The 23,205-nt window shown below is 26.0% G+C and overlaps 1 protein-coding gene across 1 annotated transcript; it reads left to right on the top strand.

The window, feature by feature from the left end:
- Positions 1–5,587: 5,587 nt before the first annotated feature.
- LOC109594885 (venom protease) lies at positions 5,588–18,089 on the top strand. Its single transcript, XM_020010141.2, has 7 exons — positions 5,588–5,700; positions 5,754–5,821; positions 8,125–8,258; positions 11,485–11,600; positions 13,125–13,308; positions 16,166–16,571; positions 17,861–18,089. The coding sequence occupies exons 1-7, from the start codon at positions 5,628–5,630 to the stop codon at positions 18,023–18,025; spliced, it is 1,146 nt and encodes a 381-aa protein (XP_019865700.2). The 5' UTR covers positions 5,588–5,627; the 3' UTR covers positions 18,026–18,089.
- The last annotated feature ends 5,116 nt before the right edge of the window (positions 18,090–23,205 follow it).

The following is a 23,205-nucleotide window of genomic DNA, read 5'->3' as shown; positions in this document are numbered from 1 at the left end:
ACACACATTGTACAAAAAAGGGTAGCAAAGTGATTTTTCAACATACAACCCCCAACATGATTAAATAATCACATTTTGTCCTCATGTGGACAACTGTACCCACGAAATTTTGCTAAAATTGGCCCCCTGCTTCTATGTGTTCCATTTTCCATGCCACCCAGTATATTTTCATGCACGACACGACAAATATTTAAAAAAAAAAGTAGCAAAAAATTGAAGAAAAACTCACAGTAATGTTGACGTTTGGAATCAAAACACGTCACCGAACCCCCGAACAAAACGACGTCATTTGCCGGAGGGTCGATAATTTTAGATTCTAATTTTCCGAAGCCGGTGGCTTTCCCCGATCTCGGACAATTCCGCATGAAATAATAAAAAGCTTTGTTTAAATTTTATCCGTTCGAGACCGACGGAACGGCTGTTAGCTAAGGAACGGATGTCCGCCTTTAAAAAGAAACAGTTCGATTTGTTGAAATATTCATGGCAGATTTCGTGATAAAATTCCATTATTACGTTAATAAATATTGTGCCAATTTGGTTTGTGAATCGAAGTTAATAGAATGTTAACTAAATAATTTAAGGCTGTGAAGTTATTTTTAATAATTTTTATATTTGATAAGGAAGTTATTTATTGAATTTGGTAATAAAATTCAAAAATTTTCATGCTGTGATTTAAATTTTTAAATTAAAATTTATAATTGTCTCATATCATTTTATTGTCAAAAATTAAATGTAAATTTTAAGTCATTTTAATATATGTTAAAAATTGCTTAATATTTATTTGTTTTTTTATTTCGTTAAATTATTTAAATATTATTATATGTTTTGTAATGCTTGTCTTGATACTTTGTTTTGTGTTTTTAACGATGTTTGTTTAATTTATTTTAATTCGTATAGGGATTATAAACAAATAAAAAAAGAAATTTTAAGAATTATCTTATTCAAATATCTAATATTTTTAACTATTTAAATATTACATACATAATATCTGTTTTGAATAAATTGTATTTGTCGACGTTTTTTAATTTTTCAGTATTTCTGTATAAAAATAACCATAAGAAAAAAAAAGATTTTTTTACTGAAATGCCTGTTTATATCATTTGTATAACGTTATTTGTTTATTATAAATAAATTTATATAATTTTAACGTGCTTTGTTTTTCTTTCTATAATTTTTAATTTTAACAATATTTAAATTATATTTATATTATTAAATACCTTTTTGAAAAATTAATAAACTAAATTTATATTATTTGCATAACGTTATTTGTTTATTATAAATAAATTTATATATTTTTAACATGCTTTGTTATTAAATTTTATAGGAATATTTATGATTTGAAAAATATAGAGTAGGTGAAATAAAATAATTTAATTCTACAAATGTTAAAATATTTTATATAATTTTATTTTAATATTAAGTAGTATTTGGAAGAGAATTTTTTGTATTTATTAAATTTGATAGTAAATTTGAAAAATTAATTCCTTTTATTTCTTATATTTTATTTTGATTATTTACCATAAAATAAAAGTTATTTTTTATTAAATTAATTAGTTTAATTGAAAATGATTAATACTTCTTTCTTTTTTATATTTTAATTAAATAATTATTATATTTTAATTAAATAATTTAAATAAATTGCTTTTTAATGCACCTTTTCATCCTTATATATTTTTTGTTATATTTATATATTTTACGAGTTAAATTTATATTATTTTGTGTATTATATATTTTTTTTATTCTCTTACGTGTATCAAAATATTAAAATATACATTATTTTTCTTTTTATATTTTTTGATATGTTTAAGTTTTAATTATGTTATTAAATTTTCTAGAAATATTCATTATTTAAGAAAATAGAATAACGGTGCAAATATCGAAATATTTTGTAATCATATCTTATTTCTAAATAATTAGTATGATGTACAGAAATTAAATTTAATAATAAAATTGTCATTATTTTTCATATTATAATTTACATATTTAAATATAAATAAAATAATTTTATTATTTCACTTTTATATTTTGATTATTCACAATTAAATGAAAATTTAAAAGTCATTTTTTGTTAAATTTGTTAATTAATTTATAATTTACATGAAATTTCTTAATACATATAATTTTAATTATTTAAACGTTAAATATTCATATATGTTTATAAAATAAACTTATATTATTTGAATAACGTAATTTGTTATAAAAATTTTTAAAATATTTTTAACATAATTTTTTTATATATATATTTCCTTTCTAATTGTTTTTTTAATTTTTTGTTAATAAATCTTATAGTAATTGTTAACTAAAATAATTTAATCTTATAATTAATATCTAAATATATTACATTAAAAATGTATTATAATAATTAATATTTGTACTGAAACTGATTTTTCTAATAAATATTATGATTTAAATATTTATTTATTTTTTCATATTATTAATAAAAAAATAGAAATTTCAAGTTACTTTCTGTTAAATTAATTAATTTATAATTTAGTTGAAATTGGATAAAAATAATTTATTTATAGATTTTTTAATATTTTATGGAATAAAAGTAATACTAAAATATTTTTATTTATATATGTTTAAAATTCTATTATTAAATTTTGTAGGAATATTAATCATTTGCGAAAATAGAAATAAAATTTCTTCTTTACATTCCAAATAAAAATATATAATAGACACATGAACAAATAATTAAAATATTAATTAAACGTTTTAAATTAATTTTTAGCAATTATCATTTGGTAGACGACCAAGTAGAGTTATTTATTAAGTTTTATAATAAAATATAATTTCAGTTTTATCCTGCTACATTCATATTGCAGCACTAAAACAAAATTAAATAAAATTACTTTAATGAAATGTCTAATTGTATGAAAAAATGTGTTGAAATTAAAATTAACTCCGACATGTATTTTTAATCCCATATTTGCAAGAATTAAAACAAAAAGTCCGTATAAAATTTTCATACAACAGAAACAACTGGAACGTTGTGTAAATTAAGCCATTTACAATAATTGTTTATTTACGTAAATGAAGTGGACTGCAAAAATTGATGTGAAAAAGTGGCACGGATATAGACAGTCGATCAATTATAATAGTATCGCAATATATTATTGATTTTTGCTTAAATTACGTATCAATAGTAAGTTGCGTGTGGGCGCCAAAATCACATGAACACATGACTAAAATTCCTACCTCCCTCCATTAATATACGAATACTCGAATAATTCAATTTTAATATAAATGCGATTTTCAAAGGAATTCAGAGAAATAAGAAAGTCGTTTGATTGTAGTAGTTGTTTGATGTCTGTGCATGTGAATAAATTTTAATTTAGACTGAGCAAAAATATGAGGAAGAGAAAATTGAAATCGTGTGATAGAAACTGAACTTTTTAGCAGTTCAAGAAAGTATAAATCAGAAAAAAATAAGTATTTTAAAATTTAGTAGTTTTATAACATAATTAATGATAATTTTTAAAAATGTTAATAGAAAAAAATTACATAAACTTATATATACGATACGGAATATTTAGTTTCTAATCTATCCATAATAGAATTATAATATTAATCAATTACTAATATTATTATAAAGAAATATTTAAATTAGAATAAGAGTTAAAATTAATATATTTTAGTCAATTTCTTGAGATTATCTCTTTTCTATTCTGTTTACACTTAATGAATGAATTGAAGATTTCTCAGGAGATTTAGTTTTTATTCAACTCATAATTTATTCAAAAAAAATATAGAAATAATGTCGTAAATAATTGTGTAATTTGTAATAAAAACTGAATTTTATACTTTTTGTATTTATAGTTAAAAATATCCTAATAAAAGAAAAGTTATTGGTCAACTTATAGACAGTATTTCAATTATAAATTTAATTAAAGAATAGTTCGAAGATTTAGTTTATGATCAGTTTATAACAGAATTATTTTATTAATCAGTTAATATTATTATTATATATTTTAGTCAATATCTTGAGATTATTTATTTTCTGTCTTATTTACACTTAATGCATGAATTGAAAATTATTCAGAAGATTCAGTTTTTATTCTAATCATAATTTGTTCAAGAAAATATAGAAATAATGTAGTAAATAATTGTGTAATTTGTAATAGAAACTGAATTTTATACTTTTTGTATTTATAATAAAAAAATATTCCAATACAAAAAAGTTATTGGTCAACTTATAGACAGTATTTCAATTTTAAATTTAATTAAAGAATACTTCCAAGATTTAGTTTATAATCAGTTTATAAGAGAATTATTTTATTAATCAATTAATAATATTGTTATAAAGAAATATTTATAATAGAATAAGAGTAAAAATTAATATGTTTTAGTAAATTCCTCGAGATTATTTATTTTCTATCTTATTTACACTTAATACATGAATTGAAAATTACTCAGAAGATTTAGTTTTGATTCTATTCATAATTTATTCAAGAAAAATATAAAAATAATGTCATAAATAATTGTGTAATTTGTTATAGAAACTGAATTTTATACTTTTTGCATTTATAGTCAAAAAATATCCCAATAAAAAAAAGTTATTGGTCAACTTATAGACAGTATATCAATTTTAAATTTAATTAAAGAATACTTCCAAGATTTAGTTTATAATCATTTTATAACAGAATTATGTTATTAATCAATTAATAATATTATTATAAAGAAATATTTAAACTAGAATAAGAGTAAAAACTAATATATTTTAGTCAATGAATTCAATACATGAATTGAAAATTACTCAGGAGATAAAAGAAAAATATAAAAATAATGTCGTAAATAATTGTGTAATTCGTAATAGAAACTGAATTTATACTTTTTGTATTTATAGTTAAAACATATACCAATAAAAAAAAGGTATTGGTCAACTTATAGACAGTATTTCAATTTTAAATTTAATTAAAGAATACTCCCAAGAATTAGTATCTGTGTAATTTAAAATAGAGACTGAACTTGTTGATGAATAAATAAAAAAATCAGGGTGAGAAAACTGAAAAATCAACATCAACATTTGATAGTTGTAAAATGTTTATGTAAACACACACAACTATTCGATCAGTTGGTGTTTTAATTCCCGATGTGTTCTCTCAAAGAATGTACGTAGGATTGAGATTTCTCTGTTATTTTCGCCTGGTAAATACATACACAAGTATAACTTTTCCTTATTAGCAATTACGTATATGGATAATCGAAAAGCGGATAATTACAAAATAAGACACTCGCCTATTTTTCATAATTACCGTGCATACTTTCAAAACCGATACAAATTACACGAATTGTAAAAAATTGACGCGTGGGCCGGTGATTTTAATTAAACAACTTTGTTTCCCGCTTTTGTCCAATTCAATTTTTACGAACGTGTAATACTTCATAAAAGCTCGAAATGTTCTTCTTTTTTTTTATGGCGATTAGCCGTTGCCACTGCAAACGAAACGAATAAAAATTCTTTCATTACCGAACAGATAATTACGCTTCCGCCCCCGAATTTGATAAAACTCGACAAACAGGATGTAAATGACAATCGGACTTACGGTGTAACATAATATATTATTATTATTTTTTGCTTTTTTTTTAATTTATCATCGTCCACTGAGCGCACCGAAGAATTAATAATGAAAGTTGCTGTGTTAGTTCTTGCGATTATTTGCTTCGTTTCTGTTAATTCGTCAGCTTTAAAAGCGAAACGTGAGTTAACTGTAAATAAATCGTGTGCCCGGATTAAAATGTTTGCGTTTTAGAAGATGGATTTGATAACCAGGGTTATGTTAGAAGGAAACGATATTTGGGTCTAAAGAAGCTGTACAAGGTAACGTTTCAATTGTTAATTAATTAATTTGTCGTTACATAAAATAACAAGCTTTACATGGTAATGTTTTTAATATTATTTAATTAATTTGTCGTTGCACAAAGTACAAATTATTAAATTACACGCAGCAAAATTGGGAGAATTTACAAAATAAACAATCCGGAAAATTTACATAATTAAAGCAATTTGCATCATCCATGGATTATTAAGTTTCATTAATTACGACGAGAATACAATATTCAGAAGATTTTACAAGTACAGAATATGTAGAATAAAAAATTGTTAAAATCTTGATTATAATATTTTTTGCAATTTGTTTTTATGGAACACTATATTTTGTTATTTATAAATTATATTTTCACATATATTAACGTAAAGTTTTACAATATATGTAATAAATTATATATTTCAGAGTTTAAAATTTACAGAAAAAGTAGTTATAAAGGTCATTGAGTACAATATTTCTTGACAGTTTGTTCTTGAAGAGAAGTAAATAATGTTGATTATAATGTATACAATTTATATTTATTCATATAACTGATTATACTTTTAAGAGTTTATAACTTGTAAATAACTAGTTATGATCACCACTGATTATAATATTTTATAGTACTTTATTCTTAAGGAACAGGAAATAATATTAATTATAATTTATCCAATTTATATTTATACATATATTAACTGATTATACTTTTAAGAGTTTTTAATTTGTAGAATATGTAGTTATAAAGACCATTTATTGCAATATTTTGTGGTAGTTTATTTATGAGAAATACCAAATAACGTTAATTATAATTTTTATGAAATTATAATTTGTAGAATAATATAGTTATATATTAATAGATTAAATTTTTAAGAGTTTATAATTAGTAGAATAAGTAGTTATAAAGACCATTGATTTCAATATTTTATTGTAGTTTATTCTTGTTTTCTTCTCTTTTGGTGATTTATTCTTATTTATACACAATTAATATTTATAGATAATATATATTAACAAATTATATTTTTAAGAGTTTATAATTTGTAGATTATGTAGTTATAAAGATTGATTACAATATTTTTTGGTAGTTTATTTTTGAAGAACAGCAAATAACGTTAATTATAATATACACAATTCATATTTATATATATTAACAAATTATATTTTTAAGAGTTTATAATTTGTAGAATAAGTAGTTATAAAAACCATTAATTACAATGTTTTATGGTAGTTTATTCTTGAGGAACAGCAAATATTAATTATAATTTACATAATTTATATTTATACATATATATATATATATATATATATATATATATATATATATATATATATATTAATAGATTAAATTTTTAAGAATTTATAATTTGTAGAACAACTAGTTATAAAGATTATTGATTATAATATTTTATTGTAGAATATTTTTGAAGAACAGCAAATAACGTTAATTATAATATACATAATTTATATTTATACATATATTAATATATTAATTTTTTAAGAGTTTATAATTTGTAGAATAAGAAGTTATAAAGACCATTGATTACAATATTTTATGATAATTTATTGTTGTTTTCTTCTCTTATGGTGATTTATTCTTATTTATACACAATTCATATTTATACATAACATATATTAACAAATTATATTTTTAATAGTTTATAATTTGTAGAATAAGTAGTTATAAAGACCACTGATTACAATATTTTATGGTAGTTTATTCTTGAAAAAAAGCAAATAATTTTAATTATAATATACACAATTCATATTTATACATATATTGTTTATATTTTTAAGAGTTTATAATTTATAAGTATAAGTAGTTATAAAGACCATTGATTACAATATTTTATGGTAGTTTATTCTTGAAGAACAGCAAAAAGTGTTAATTATAATTTACACAGTTAATATTTATATATAATATACATTTAAGATAATTAGTTTTAGAGAAGGATGAATACAATAATTGTTATGTATGTTTATGGGTAAGTAAACAATTTATATATTTTAAAGGTTTAGAAGAAATAAACAAATATGACAGAATAAGCAAAATTTTTCCTTCAAGATGTCTCTACAGATAATATAATATGTGTGTTTTGATTTAAACCTTTAAAATGAAAAACATAATATTAAATTGTTATGTACATTTCATAAATATGTCCTGTTGAATTACACTATAACGAAAAAGTAGTTGCTTATAGTATTTTATGAGACATATGTCCCTCAACAATAGTTGCTAAAGTGGTTAGAGGTATTTTGTTGTCCCATCTCATAATAACAGTTCAGATAAAAATAATGGTTCCACAATGATATCTCATTTTAGCTGAACAAACTGTACCAAGAATGTGTTGCGCCTGGCGATAGCAAGGGCCATTGCAAGCACTTGACTTTTTGTGAAATCGACGTCCTGAAGATTACTGGGAATTCCTTAGATTATCTATGCATTATTGAAAAGACGTAAGTATTTGCTATTCATAAGGTACGACGCCACTTCAGTTTGTTTAAATGTAATTAAAGAGTTTACCCACCATATTCACTCGTTTAAGGTCAAACGTGCGTCCCTGCTATTTTTTTTTTATTTTTTCTTTATGTTTACGAATCCGACGAGATTTTTTAGGCCGTCGAATGAATTAAATTTTGTACGTTTGAGACAATATTTCGAGCTTCTGAAAGCCATTATTATGTTTATCTTGTTCCCACTCCCAGGACAAGAATTATTAATAAAACTTTAATCCTGGCAAGTTGAAATGAACAGATAAGCAAATAGCGGAAAACAAAGTTTGGTGTTGTAAATATAGTCCTAACATCAGTCTCTCCAACTTTATACAAATAGATTACAGCATTCTAAATGCGTATGTGTCATTTAGTTACAGCATTTATAACATCTACTATTCAATATTGTCTTGTCACGACAATAAAGCGGCACTTAAACTGTTAAATTATTCATTGTGGAAGATTTTTGGAAACGATTTTGTACTGATATGTTTAATAATTAAATAAATCAAAAACATGTGTCATATTTATTTATAAAAATTGAACATCGAATAAAAAATACACTAAAAATAAATTTATTTACAATAAGAGGGAACAATTATGAAAAAACATCATAAATATTTCTGTAAATTGTGAGAGAAACTAAATTTTGAAATGTTTTTTGTTTCTTTTGTATTTTTTTTTGTAAATTTTCAACAGTTTTGAAGATATTAATTAAAAAACTAAGAGAAAAAATTAATATATTTTAAGTAATTTAGAAAAAAATCAAAAACATTGGAACAGAAAGAGACTTTTGAAATATGACATACATTAAAAATTTTCAGCAATTCCAAAATACATAAATTAAAAAATAAAAAATATATTTTACACATACAATTTATAAAAAAACGAAAAAATATTCTTGGATAAGAAAATATTCAATTTAGAGACAATATTCAAATTTTAAAATAAAAATTGTGACGGAAAAAGATTTTTAAAATAGGATTTACATTGACAAATTTCAAAACTTCTAAAAGACATAAATCAAATAGTAGATAGTAAAATTTATTATATTTTTGAAAGGATCTTTAAAATATGATTTACATCGAAAAATTTCAGCAGTTTTAAAAGATATAAACCAAAAAGTAGAAAGTAAAATTTAATATTTTTTTAAGCTATTTATAAAAAAGTATTAAACGAATAAAAATATAATATTCTTCAATTCAAAGACTATATTCAAATTTTAAAATTATCTTTGGACTTCTTAGAAGATTTAATTTCTATTCTATTTATAAATTCACTATATAAACAAATTAGATAAATGTCATAAATATTGATGTAAATTGTGATAGAAAATAATCTTTAAAATATGATTTACATCGAAAAATTTCCGCAGTTTAAAAAGATATAAACCAAAAAGTAGAAAGTAAAATTTAATATTTTTTTAAGCTATTTATAAAAAAGTATTAAACGAAAAATATCTTTGAATAAATTCTTCTTCAGATTTCTCAGAAGATTTAATTTCTATTCTATTTATAATTCACACCAGAAAAAAAATGGTGCAAATTATAACAGAAACTGGCTTTTAAAATATCATTTACATCGAAAAGTTTCAGCAGTTCTAAATGACATAAACCAAAAGGTAGAAAGTAAAATTTAATATTTATTTAAACTATTCTGCAATTTAAAGACAATATTCAAATTTTAAAATTATCTTCAGATTTGTCAAAAAATTTAATTTCTATTCTATTTATAATTCACTCTTTAAAGACAATATTCAAATTTTAAAATTATCTTCAGATTTGTCAGAAAATTTAATTTTTATTCTTTTTATAATCGACTCTAGAAAAAAATTATAAAAATGTTAAACTAACTTTTAAAATATGATTTACATCGAAAAGTTTCAGCAGATGTAAAAGATATAAACCAAAAAATAGAAAGAAAGATTCAATATTTTTTTAGCTATTTATAAAAAATATTATCCTTCAATTTATAAACTATATTCAAATATAATAATTATCTTATCACTCTTTAAAAAATTTTATAAATGTTATATTGGTACAAATTGTGACAGAAACTGACAATTTAAATGAGCTTTCCATTGAAAATTTTGAGTAGTCCTTTAAATTTAAATAAAAAAATCAAAGGTAAAAATTATTTTGTTGTTAATTAATTTATAAAATTATTTAAAGTAAGAAAAATATCCCAGCTGAAAAACTTTAAATTATATTTCAAAAATTAATAGAGGTTATAAAAAAGTTTTATATTTAATTTAAACACAAAATATCTATTTCAATATTAAATGAAAATTACTAAGAATATTTTAATTTTATTTTATAATATGACAATAACATTAATATTGATTTATTATCCATTATAAAAAATGTTGAAAAAATGAGTTGTCGTAAAATATGGATTTAGAGAATTTGCAAGAGAAATATGACTTTATATGCATTTCGAAATATTTATTTGCTACTATGTCCCCGAACATTGGAAACGTATACTACGTCCGACTGACTGTTTCGCATGTTTTTAGCATTTATTTACATTTTCCTTTTGACCATATGCTTTCTGAAAGATAATATTTGATCTTTGATTCACTATGCTACATGCAATCTGTCAAGTATGTGATATTTTTTCACCAAAAGGTTAAACAAATATGATCTGTCTACAGAGTGGAATGCTTTTGATGAGCAACCCAAACCGATAACTTTATAGGGAAATACATCTAATGCAGATATATCACGCATCTCCGTTACGAAACACCATTACAAAGTGACGTGCAAGGAAGATTACAATTTTTCGTTCAGCGGCACAAATTAGGGAACTGGTTCAATCTTGAGCCGCCGCTCAATGCCACATTATTAAACTGTTGATAAAATTAAGGTCGACCGTAATTTTAATAGAATGATTATTCGGTTGTATTGTGTTTACACGATGTGGTTTATTTAATTTGCCTTATTATTATCAATATTTAGCGTATAATGTATCCAGGCCACGATAAATTGGGCTTTTTAAATTAATTGCCTGACGGCCGGTCGTGGGGTCAAAGGGCGCACGATTCGCCGTTTGATGTTTCTAAAATTGATTTCGATTACGTACACGATTTAGTATTCCACCGGTCCCGGTTTATTTGTTTTGATTAAATCAATTCGATAGTTGGTGCGTTGGAAAGTTTTCGTGTTTTGATTTATTCAAAATTGTGTTGCAGACATGTCGGAGTTTGCTGTCCGGATGATATTGCAGTCAGCGGATATACCGGAGCGCAATTGATTATGAATTTGCCCGCAGGTGGTAATGATTACGAGAAAGATGATAATATAACAGGTGGGAAAACAATTATTGATTTGTCGATGTGATTTTCACTAATAGTAACTAATTTGATTATCAACAAACCTGATTTATGTTGGTATTAGGACCTTGAATAAGTTCTCGCTGTTTCTTTTACGAAATAAAAGCTTTATTTAAATACGGTTGATCCACGATTTTCCACAAAAAAGTCGAATTATTAAATAAAAGACATACACTATTACTCATATGTAGAGCAAATTCAAGGGACAAAAGTAGAGCAACTATAAAATAAAACAACCTTACGTACATTTAGCCTTCCTTTATTTAGTTCCAATATTTATTTCCACTGACTTTGAACTTCTTCGTAGAGTTTATTCATATTTGACAGTCTTTTTGCATTTTCGGATCAATTTCATCTCAAAGATTTTCAACTGGATTGAGGTCGGGACTTTTTGATGGCCAAGACATTACACGTACTCCTTGAGAACTAACTTAGACGTGTGTTTCGGATCGTTATCGTTCCGTCTATCTTAACCAGCAGGTTCATGCCAAACCAGAGAAACATCCCCAAACTATAATGCCTCTTCCACCATGCTTCACATTAGGTCTGATGCACTTGGTACCTTTCAGTAATTGGTCTTCTCACCCATGAAACGCCATCAGATTTGAATAATTGGACTTTCATCCGAAAACAAAATTGTTTTCCATTGCCCATCTGTCCAGTTCCCATGTTCTCTTGCAAACAGTAGCTTTGCTGCTCTATTTTTTTGTAGAAATGAAGGGCTTCTTTGCTGATTTTTTACCATAAAGACCAGCTTCTTTTAGTCTTTGTTTTATGGTACTCTCGACATACAGTGCAGTCCACAGCATTAGTTATGAGTTTTCTATCACTTTTGGGTACTCCTTCCGGTATATTCATCCTGTAAAAACTGGAAAACGTCCTTGAAATGATCGTTTTGTTTAAATTTAAATCGACAGCAATTTTACTTTGCTTTTTACCATTCCGGAACTTTTTTACAATTTGTTGTTTAATTTGTATCGATAATTTTTAGCTTTAAGGAACAATGTCGGACACAGAAATAAATTATAAAATCAACTGTAAGTTATATAAAAACTACGTAAATAAAGATATCTGTATATAAAGGGAAGTACGGAACGTTTAGACGCTTCATAATTATAAAATTAATTTAAATTAAAAAGAATCGTTCTTTTAATAAAATGTTTATGTTTTTAATTTGTTGCTCTACATATGAGAAATAGTGTAGGAGTAAATTGTAGGAGTTTCCGGCGTTATTCTAATAAATCGATAATTGGTCTTATAATTGTTGCCGACGGGGAATGCCGTTCGGGCATAAAACAGGTATTGTCGGAAAGGAAAAATCTCGAAGGTTGTGCCAAATATTTAGTTCGATTTATCAAGATATTCGAGTAAGTTATCAAATAAAAATTACACTTTGGGCGCCAATTTGCTTCGAGTCTTCAAAACAGCGAGAACTTATTCAAGGTTCCAATTCCGATTAGTTTTGGACTATTAGAAGGAGTTTTTTTGGTGTTTTACAGGATGCGGCATCCCGATCGAAGGCAAATCCGTGACCGAGACAAAAACGTCTTCGATCCAAGAGTGGCCGTGGATGGCCGCTTTGTACAGGCCTAAACAAATGTCCGAGGGCATCGAACAACAATTCTGTGGCGGAGCCGTCATCACAGATTCCCACATATTGACTGCAGCGCATTGCACAAATAAGTAATACAAATTTTATATTAGTGTTTGCTCTCCTCAATTAACTAACGGAATTTAAAAACATTGACATTAATGCTAAATGAACGAATCGTTTAACTGAAGGTCTTAAAGTAAATTGAACGACAATAAAATGTAACGTAAATTGAAAATAATCGATTGACGCAAGTTGGAAGCTTTGGAACAGATAAAAATAATCATATGATGAGTTTCTGGCGTATTTCATTGAATGTCGTTTGTGGAAAATTATCCAGTCATGGGTGAAAAACAGTTCAAAAGCTATGTGGCTGGCAGCATATTCACATGACGGGTTATGCCTTTCTCAATCTTGTCTTCAATTAGTAATGTTTTTTTTTTCTGTAAATACTTTCGACGTTCTCTTTTTTGTTATAGGAGAAAATTGTGATTTGTGTTTAAAGCATTGTAAAATGATTGTTTAACAACAATATAATAAGAAAATATTAATTTTCTCTAACATTTAATGGTAATCATTGATGTTTTACAATTGAAATAATTATCGTTTAAATAAAAAATCTCATTAATGAATTAATAAATTATCTAATTGATGAAATTTGCTAAGATAAAAAGTTAGTAATTAGTTATTTGTAAATAACAACAATCACTTGACAAATACTTGTTAAATGTTAAATTAACCAATTAATGAATTAGCAAATTCGTCAATAATTGATGGATTAAAAAATGAAATGTTACCTCATAAACAGAATAAAGAATTAATGATTTAAGTGAATATTAATTGATGAATTTATGAATAAGCGAATAAGCGTATTGCTGAATTGATTGATTATTGAATTTATAAATATATTATTTTTTATTGTTTTTAAAAAACTAATAAATTTAATTAACAATTTGATAGATAAACAAATTAATAAATAAACAATTTTTTACCTAATTGGTGAATTAAAAATTGAAAAATAAAATAGAGAACTAAAAAAAATACAAATTGAAATCAAACTGAATGGATTATTAAATAATTAATTAATAAATTAATAAATTAACAAATTCATAACCTAATTTAATAAAATTAAATTAAATTTACAGAATTGAATGAATTATGAAATGAATTAATTCATGAATATTTTAAATTAATTGATGAATTATGAATTGAAACTTTGAATTTTGAATTAGTAAAATAATTAACAAATTATGGTTCACATTATGAATTAATAGAATAACCTGAAATTTGATAGAATGGATAAATTATTAAATTAATGAATTAATACATAATTAAAGTTAATAAATTAATGAAATTTTAACTGATAACTACTGAATTAGAGAATTCATGAATTAATAAATTCATACTAAAAATTAACATTTGAAAATTGATAATTAATCGAATTGATGAGTTGTGAAATATATCAATTGATGAAATGATGAATTCAGGGATAAATAAATTAACAAACATTTTTGACAGAATTATTAATTGAAAAGTTGTTAAATTGGTGGATTAAAAATTTACAAACTGATGAATTAATATCTTAAAAAATTAATAAGATAACAAATTGACGAATTAAAGAAAAAAATATATGATGAATTGAATATGAATAATCAAAATAAAAAAATAAAAGTTGAAGTTTGGTGGAAATAATGACTAATCAAATTATAGTTAGGAGATGAAATTGATAAAAAATACATGAATTCAAGAATTAACAAATTCAACAAAAATTTAAATTGAATTGATGAATTACGAATTGAAATCTAATGGAATGTATGATTTATCAAATTAATGAAATGATAAATTAAGAAATTAATTTAATGAATTGGTAATTGATTAAAATGTAGAATTCCATTGACAAATTAACGAAAAAATAATTTTGAAAATTAATTATTTATCAAATTTTTGTGCAATGAAGAAATGAACAAACGAACCAACGAATGATTAAAATTGATGATTAATTAATTGTAATGAATTAAATTGATTAAAGAATTAATTAAAACATTAAAAAACATATTAATTACAAAATTGATGAATTTATATAAATAATTAACAAATTTATAAATAAACTAATTTAATAATTATCAAATTGATACATTACTGAATTTATTAATGGACGAATTAAAAAGATTAATTTATAAATTATCTAATTTAATAATTAAATAATTCATATTCGGGAATTAATTAACGAACTAATAAAATTGAAAATTGATTATTTTCTAAATGAACAAATTAATTAATGAATTGATGAATAATAATTATAATTAATTAATTAATAAATAACAAATTGATGAATTGTGAATTGGTAAATTTGGAATGAATTGTGTTGAATTAAATTGATTAAGGAATTAATTAATAAATTAAAGAACATATTGATTACAAAATTGATGAATTTCTATAAATAATTAATCAATTTACAAATTATTTGCGAATTGGACCATCAATGTGAATTAAAAAAATTAAAAGACTTATTGATTAATTGTATGGTAAATTATTAAATTGATGAACTGTGAATTAAACTGTTTGAAAATTAGCAAATTAAAAGATTTATTAATTAATTAATGATGAATTATAGAATTGACAAATGACAAATTGAAAAAAGATGAAATTTATTTAAAAAATTATTATTTAAAAAAAATTCTTGATGTTATTGATTAATAAATTGCAAATTGATGAATTAAAACACCAGTTAATTAAGAGTTGTTAAATAAGCAAATTGGCAAATTAATGAATTGATAAAATTAGAACAAATTCATGAATTACTTATTGTTTAATTAATTCACGATATATTTGGATAATTAAATTTAGGATTTATCAGATTGGTGACCTAAAGACAATCCCAATTTTGCCAGTGTTAATGTAGGACGTTTATGACGAGCGTAAATTTCATAAATCCATAAACATTTCCAGTTTAAAGGCGCAAGACATCCATGTACGTCTGGGCGAATACGACTTCAAGAAGAACAACGAGACGCGTTCCATGGATTTCCCGGTGGCCGAAATAATCCAACATCAGGAATTCGTCGAGGCGACATACGCAAACGACATAGCGATCCTGCGATTGGAGAAGCCGACCACGTTTAATTCCTACATCTGGCCAATTTGTCTTCCGCCGCGTCGCAAAGATTTCGAGGACGTATACGCCGTGGTTGCTGGATGGGGCCAATTATATTATTCTGGACCATTGAGCCATGTTCTGCTCCAAGTCGCCGTGCCGGTTTGGCCCCACCAGAAATGTGTCGATGCGTTTATACAGACCATAACCGACGATAACTTGTGCGCTGCCGCCTATGAGGGTGGCAAGGACTCTTGTTTGGTAAGTTTGGTTTATTTTCTAATCGAGGGATCCGAATGTGGGTGGAAAACCACAAATTATATTTGCCTTCCCGTTCCCACATGTTCTGCCTTTCATTAAGGCCCGAATCTGGAACTGTTTAAACCTATTTTATGTAATTAATTGTTAAAATTTCCTCTCTCTCTTTCTCTTTTGTTCAAATGCTGTTCGGGGTGGCTCAAATTTTAGTTGCCACAAGTATTTGTGGACTAGGTGGGGGGACTGAATTAAATCTTCTCCGATGTCACTGTGGTTTTCTCAGGATGTTGTACCATCGTCTGGTAGTTTAGGTAATCTGGTGAACCAGCTGTAAATATTCCTGAATGTCATCAATCAATCAAGGTTGGTTAAGGGTGTTAGACAGCTCATCGAGTGGTTAACATGGCTTTGCTTCGACTTCTTCCCTTGGCACTGGATAAACATGGCAAATGTTTTTAGAATAAAGAATTGACCAGTTTTTCTTCATCTGACCTCCAACCCCCAAAGAAAGTAAATTTGAGACACCCCGTACAAGATAATTAGATCATTTAAATTAGCCTAAACTTGGGCACTTTTACGGGATAAAGTTTTCAAATTATTTATTTCGAACGTAGAGCATTTGAATATTCTTCTTAAATACTTGTAACTTTACAGAACGTTTTTACATCCGTCCTGGGAATTGATCCTTGAAAATCCTTACAATAGGAGGCAATCCCTTCCATCCTGCAACATCCATAAAACTAATTTCCTTCCCATTTCACCACCATTCCGGTAAAATAAATTGTGCACATCAACTAAACATGTTTCCTGTAAACCTACATTTCCACTTCCAGATTTTCGTCTCTTTAGAAGGTGTTGTGCGACGGAAAATTGCCCTAAACAATTGTTCAGTCACTTCGTTCGAATTAATAATCTAATTAAAACTGTCGTCTGATGCTTTCAGTTGCCGATGCAAATCGCTTTATTAATTTAACACCGAACCCCATGTATATTAAGTCGGCAAATCGGGATGTTAATGAATGAACTACGGGGTGAAAAAGTCGTTAAAAACTTTCAGCGCGTCGTAACTTTAATATTTTTTAACCCTTTTTTAACCTTTTTTTAACAAAGTGTGTAATTAAGACAGCGGTTTGTTTGAAATTTGCCGGTGTTAAATTTTAGCAACTGCAATTTTAAACGACATCGCAGGCAATTAATTATGCGCCCAGGTAGCTCGAAAATTAAATAAGCCTTTGATTGACGTTGTACAAAAAAAATTCGATAGTAAATTGAACTGGATATGATTTTTTTAGGGCGATTCAGGTGGGCCATTAATGTATCAACTGGAGAACGGTCGGTGGGTGGCCATTGGAATAGTTTCGTGGGGAATTGGATGCGGTATAAAAGGCAACCCTGGAGTTTACACCAAAGTGAATAATTATCTTCCCTGGATTATTCAAAATACCATCGCAAAATAGGATTTACATTTACTGTGTTTCAATCAATATTCAATAAATTTGTATAAATAAACTTAATTAATTATTTTCTTTTTTATTTCAAGGCCTACAATATATTTAATAACATTTTGGTATAATAGAAAAGAGTAAATAATTAAAAATACTGACTTACCTTGACATTGATTTAATGAGATGATCAATCCAACCTTTACTTCATGCTGAAAATCAACCAAAATTTGAAGTTGTGAAGACAGGGGTAAATTAAAAATATTTTAGTAATATACCGGCGCATCCACCATATTTATAAAAGTTAGCCACAATTTTGTACACAGGTGTATATATGACTAATTTCAAAATATGGCGAATGCGTAGGTTTATTATATATCCAATTATATCATGTAATTTAATAATGTATAATAGACCCTACTTCGTTTCAAAATATAATAAGATAATTTATTATTAAGCTCCCAGTTAAATAAAGGAATAAATTCCCAATTCCACAATGACTTGTTTTCATGTAAATAAAAAATAAAAAAATTAAATTGCATGTTTAAGACACATTAACACAGTATAATATTAATTACATGCCATTTAGTTTTACCAACATTTTAGCAACGAACCATAATTAATATAATTAAAGCCAGTTATCGAACATCTGTTATTATGGAATTAAATACGCTTTGATTTACGCAACATTCGCAAATCATTTTGCACGCACATAAGCATCCAATAAAATTATGCACATGTTTACATTTCCTATGTGCTGAAAATTTCATACCCATTTTATTACGAGGCAAATTTATCGCTTTTCAGTGAGAACAGTTTGTGCATTGTTCCTGATTGATTGGCATTACTCCAATTTAGAACAAGGCAATTTTCAATAAACTAATAGTTATATCATTGTGTGCACGTGAAAGGTTACAATAAATATAAAACCATGACGCACGATCGATATTAAATCCAAACCATTATAACCACTAGATAATATTAATTATTGGAGATGAAATTATAAATTTATATCAAAAATTACAGTGTAATTACTGCTGTTTATTAATTAAACATTTATGTTGCTGACGCTGCTGTTCAAACAATTTAATCAAAATTGTGGCAGGAGAGAAACCTTAAATAATTTTCTTACAATAATTGAATTGAAATTCCATACAACAAAATAAATCATTGTTGAATTGAAAATCAGCAAAAGTAAATAAATAATCTTTTGGAGGTCATAATATAAATTGCCCTTCATTCGATTGACCCTCTTACGTCTGTTTACTCCCCCTAGGCCTATATCACCTTCTGTCCAATTCTGCCTTCTCGAGTTACTATGTTATTGAGCTTTAGTGAGTGAAGTTGTGCTTTCATTTTATACAGATTTTTGGTGGTGTTTAATATTAAACTAAACCATGACAAGTTCAGCAATAATATCTTCTGTTTAGAAATATCTGTTTCACCGTTAGCATTGTTGCTGGGCTTTTGGAAGATAAAGAAACATCAATTTCCGATGAAGAAACGAATAGTGACTTTGGACAATTCCTCAACGTTTTAAACTAGAAGAATTTTCTTTATTAATAGATAAGTATAGATATAAATGGACACATCCTAATCTAGATTTAGTAATAAGACCTTTTATTTTCTGAAGAAATGCTTGTTCCATCTTTGAGTAGTCTTACTGGGCAGTTGGAAGATGTACAGAAACGTCAATCTCTGATGAAGAAAACAATAGTGACTTTGAAGCAGATTTAACCATTCCTCAACATTTCAATCAGCAAGAATTGTACGAGCTTATAAACGACCTGAATCACTCAAAGGGATCTGTCGACTTACTTACTATTCAGGTTAAACGAAGATAATCAACTTTTTAATAGATAAGAATAGATATAAATGGACACAACCTAATCTAAATTCAGTAGTAAGACCTTCTACTTTGTGAAGAAATACTTGTTCCATCTTTGAGCAGTCTTACTGGGCAGTTGGAAGATGTACAGAAAATCAATCTCCGAAGAAGAAAACAATAGTGACTTTGAAGCGTATTTAAACATTTCTCAATATTTAAATCAGCAAGAACTGAACAAGCTTATAAAAGACCTGAATCTCTCAAAGGGATCTGTCGACTTACTTGCATTCAGGTTAAACGAAGAGAATCAACTTTTTAATAGATAAGTATAGATATAAATGGACACAACTTAATCTAAATTCAGTAATAAGACCTTATATTTTATGAGGAAATACTTGTTCCATCTTTGAGCAGTCTTACTGGGCAGTTGGAAGATGTATAGAAACATTAATCTCCGATGAAGAAAACAATAGTGACTTTGAAGCAGATTTAACCATTCTTCAATATTTAAATCAGCAAAAACTGAACAAGCTTATAAAAGACCTGAATTTCTCAAAGGGGTCTGTCCAATTTCTTACATTCAGATTAAACAAAAAGAATTTACTTTTTAAGAAATATCTTCTACCTTCTGAAGTTGCAGTTCTCGTTGCATCTTTGAGCAGTCTTGTCGGGCTGCTGGAAGATATACAGAGACATCAATATCCAATGAAGAAAACAATAGGGACTTTAAATCAAATTTAACAATTCCTCAATATTTCAGTCAGCAAGAAGTAACGAGCTTATAAAAGACCTGATCTTCTGAAAGAAGTCTGTAGAATAGAGACTACTTGAATTAATGTTTCTAATACGTAATTCTTTTTCTGAACAATAAAATGTTTGGGTTTACCTTTAAAAATTAGTTAAGTTATAGTATGCATATGAAAACTGAAAAAATTCCTTGTTTTAATCAGTCTAGTGAATAAATTTAATATAATTAAAATTGCAAATAAAATAATAAATTCTTGTTGAATTGGAGGTAAAAGAGAAATAACTGCATGCAATATCATTATGCACGTGTTCGAAAATATTATACTGCGATTTAATTATCCATGCAATGAAATTTTTATGGTTTATTACCTACCGGGAAAATTCGTGGTAGTTATGTGGGATTTTGGTTTTGATTTTGTTTGGTTTGTCATTAGTTCAATTTATCATATAGCCATATAAAGTTCAATGGGATTAATTGTAATACAACTGTTTGTGTAAATGAAAGGTAATTATAAACATAAAACCCATGACGTTTAATAAACGTGATCCCCAAATTGTATTCAGTTGCGAATATTATTAATTAATAGCGTCAATATTGATTCCATTGATTTAAATAATTAGTAGGGCTTTAAATATTAAAATCATTTTTAATAAATGTAAATTGTGAAATTTAGTTTAAATTTTTAATGAATGAAATCAAATCGAACAAACTTCGTTATAATTTATTGTCGGTCAGTGAAATATTGCGAATACGTTCGTCACATTTAAATGTAAATTATTTCGGGTTCGGTTTAATTAGATGACATTGTTTCGGAATTGTTTTAAATAAATGACCCATTTAAAAGAACTGAAAGGGCAATTATTACAATTAATTCAATTAGTGTTATCTAATGTTTCTGCTGGAAAATGGGCCCTTGGGGAATGGATGTGACAACAAAGGGAAGGTTTGTACATTAAAATGGATCACCAGGAACAATAAAGTAGATTATTATTGTCATATTTGCTAAGAATATTTGTTAACAAACTCATGTTCCAAAGTTGAAAGAAGTATGGTCATTTATTATTTTATCTTTTAGAATTTTTCAATAAAAAATCAATTTGGTCTAGAAAAAAGTATGGAATATCTGAACAAATGAATGGAATATATTTTGAAAAGAAGTTTACATAATCGTAGATATATTTATTTGATTAACTACTTTACTATAAAATAGGTTTGCCTTAAAAATATGTTCCAACTCACACCAGTTGTCAATAAATAATTGTTTGCTATTATTTTCCTGTCGTACACTACACGGTTTGATAAATCTAAAACAATATGTCATTTAAAGTTTTCACACGGGAGAACAGACAGACGAACGTTGAAAGGCACAAGCGTAGCAATTTTCCAACGTAATTTCATAATAAAAATGCTTCATTTCCCGCTTTATTATTACAAGCGTACGAAACAACGGATCTAATATTAATTAAATATTTGCCTTCAGTAATTCGATTGGTCTTAAAAATAATGAACAGATTATTAAAATTAACGAGGCGCATTATAGTCTTAATTTTTTTCCCTCTTTGCAGCGATAATTAGCGATAAACGACTAATACAAATCATACAGTTGGATTGCGTCTCATAAACAAATAAATAAATAAAAAATTATGTTTAGTCTTCGGCAAAAATAGTTCCATTGTTGTGCGAGATTAACCCCTATTGTACCCCGGAGGCATTGGATTGGGATCCAGATCATTATTGTATTGCCAAGAACAGACAATCCAAATTGGATGATTATATTACGCCACCCTATTGCTTAACTCATTATTCATTTCCTCAAGTATACTGTTCTCAATGGATGAATCGACAGCCAAAATTATTAATTTTTTTTTGTTCGAACGTGATAAACGGTTCTTTGTCACGCAGCAAGGATTTGCCGGCGTAAATTTGGGGGCTTCTGGATTTTTAAATCCGTTTAATAAATAACTGAAAACGTTTGTAATTTATTACCAATACTTTATGGAGTTTAATACTCAAGATATCACAGAATCTACAGGGTGTCCTCAATGGTAAATTTGGTCAGAGAAATATCTTTTTTACCTGGTAGTTAAATAGACTATTACATTTCTTGTTTTTTTAAACGGGCGTTGGAGCTGATAAAAGCATCTTGCAGAAGGTTTTCAACGTTTGTTAAATGTCAGCTTTCGTAGATATTTCAGTAAAGGTCAGAAATCCAGGAAGAATTAGAATTATTTAATGATTTTTCAGGAAATTAGTATAAAAATCCATAAGTTATTAAAGTGAATTTAATCCTATAGACATTAATTGTATGGAAATTGATCGTACGGAAAAGATCGTATGGAAAATGATTGTATGGATTTTGCTTGCATGGATTTTAATCGTATGGATTTTGACCGTATGGATATTGATCGTATGGATTTTGATTGCATGGAAAATGATCGTATGGATTTTGATCGTATGGAAAATGATCGTATGGATTTTAATCGTATGGATTTTGATCGTATGTATATTGATCGTATGGATTTTGATCGTATGGAAAATGATCGTATGGATTTTGATGGTATGGAAAATGATCGTATGGATTTTAATCGTATGGAAAATGATCGTATGGATTTTGATCGT

The sequence above is a fragment of the Aethina tumida genome, chromosome 1 (genome assembly GCF_024364675.1).
Source record: "Aethina tumida isolate Nest 87 chromosome 1, icAetTumi1.1, whole genome shotgun sequence".
NCBI lineage: Eukaryota > Metazoa > Arthropoda > Insecta > Coleoptera > Nitidulidae > Aethina > Aethina tumida.
The sequence above is the reverse complement of the archived record's forward strand: the minus strand, read 5'-3'. Positions and strand labels throughout refer to the sequence as shown.

Bases quoted from the DNA above. Each gene is read 5' to 3' on its own strand.
- LOC109594885 (XM_020010141.2), top strand. From the start codon at position 5,628: ATGAAAGTTGCTGTGTTAGTTCTTGCGATTATTTGCTTCGTTTCTGTT. The intron at 5,701-5,753 runs GTGAGTTAACTG...TTTGCGTTTTAG, and splicing joins GTCAGCTTTAAAAGCGAAAC to AAGATGGATTTGATAACCAG. The intron at 8,259-11,484 runs GTAAGTATTTGC...ATTGTGTTGCAG, and splicing joins CTATGCATTATTGAAAAGAC to ACATGTCGGAGTTTGCTGTC.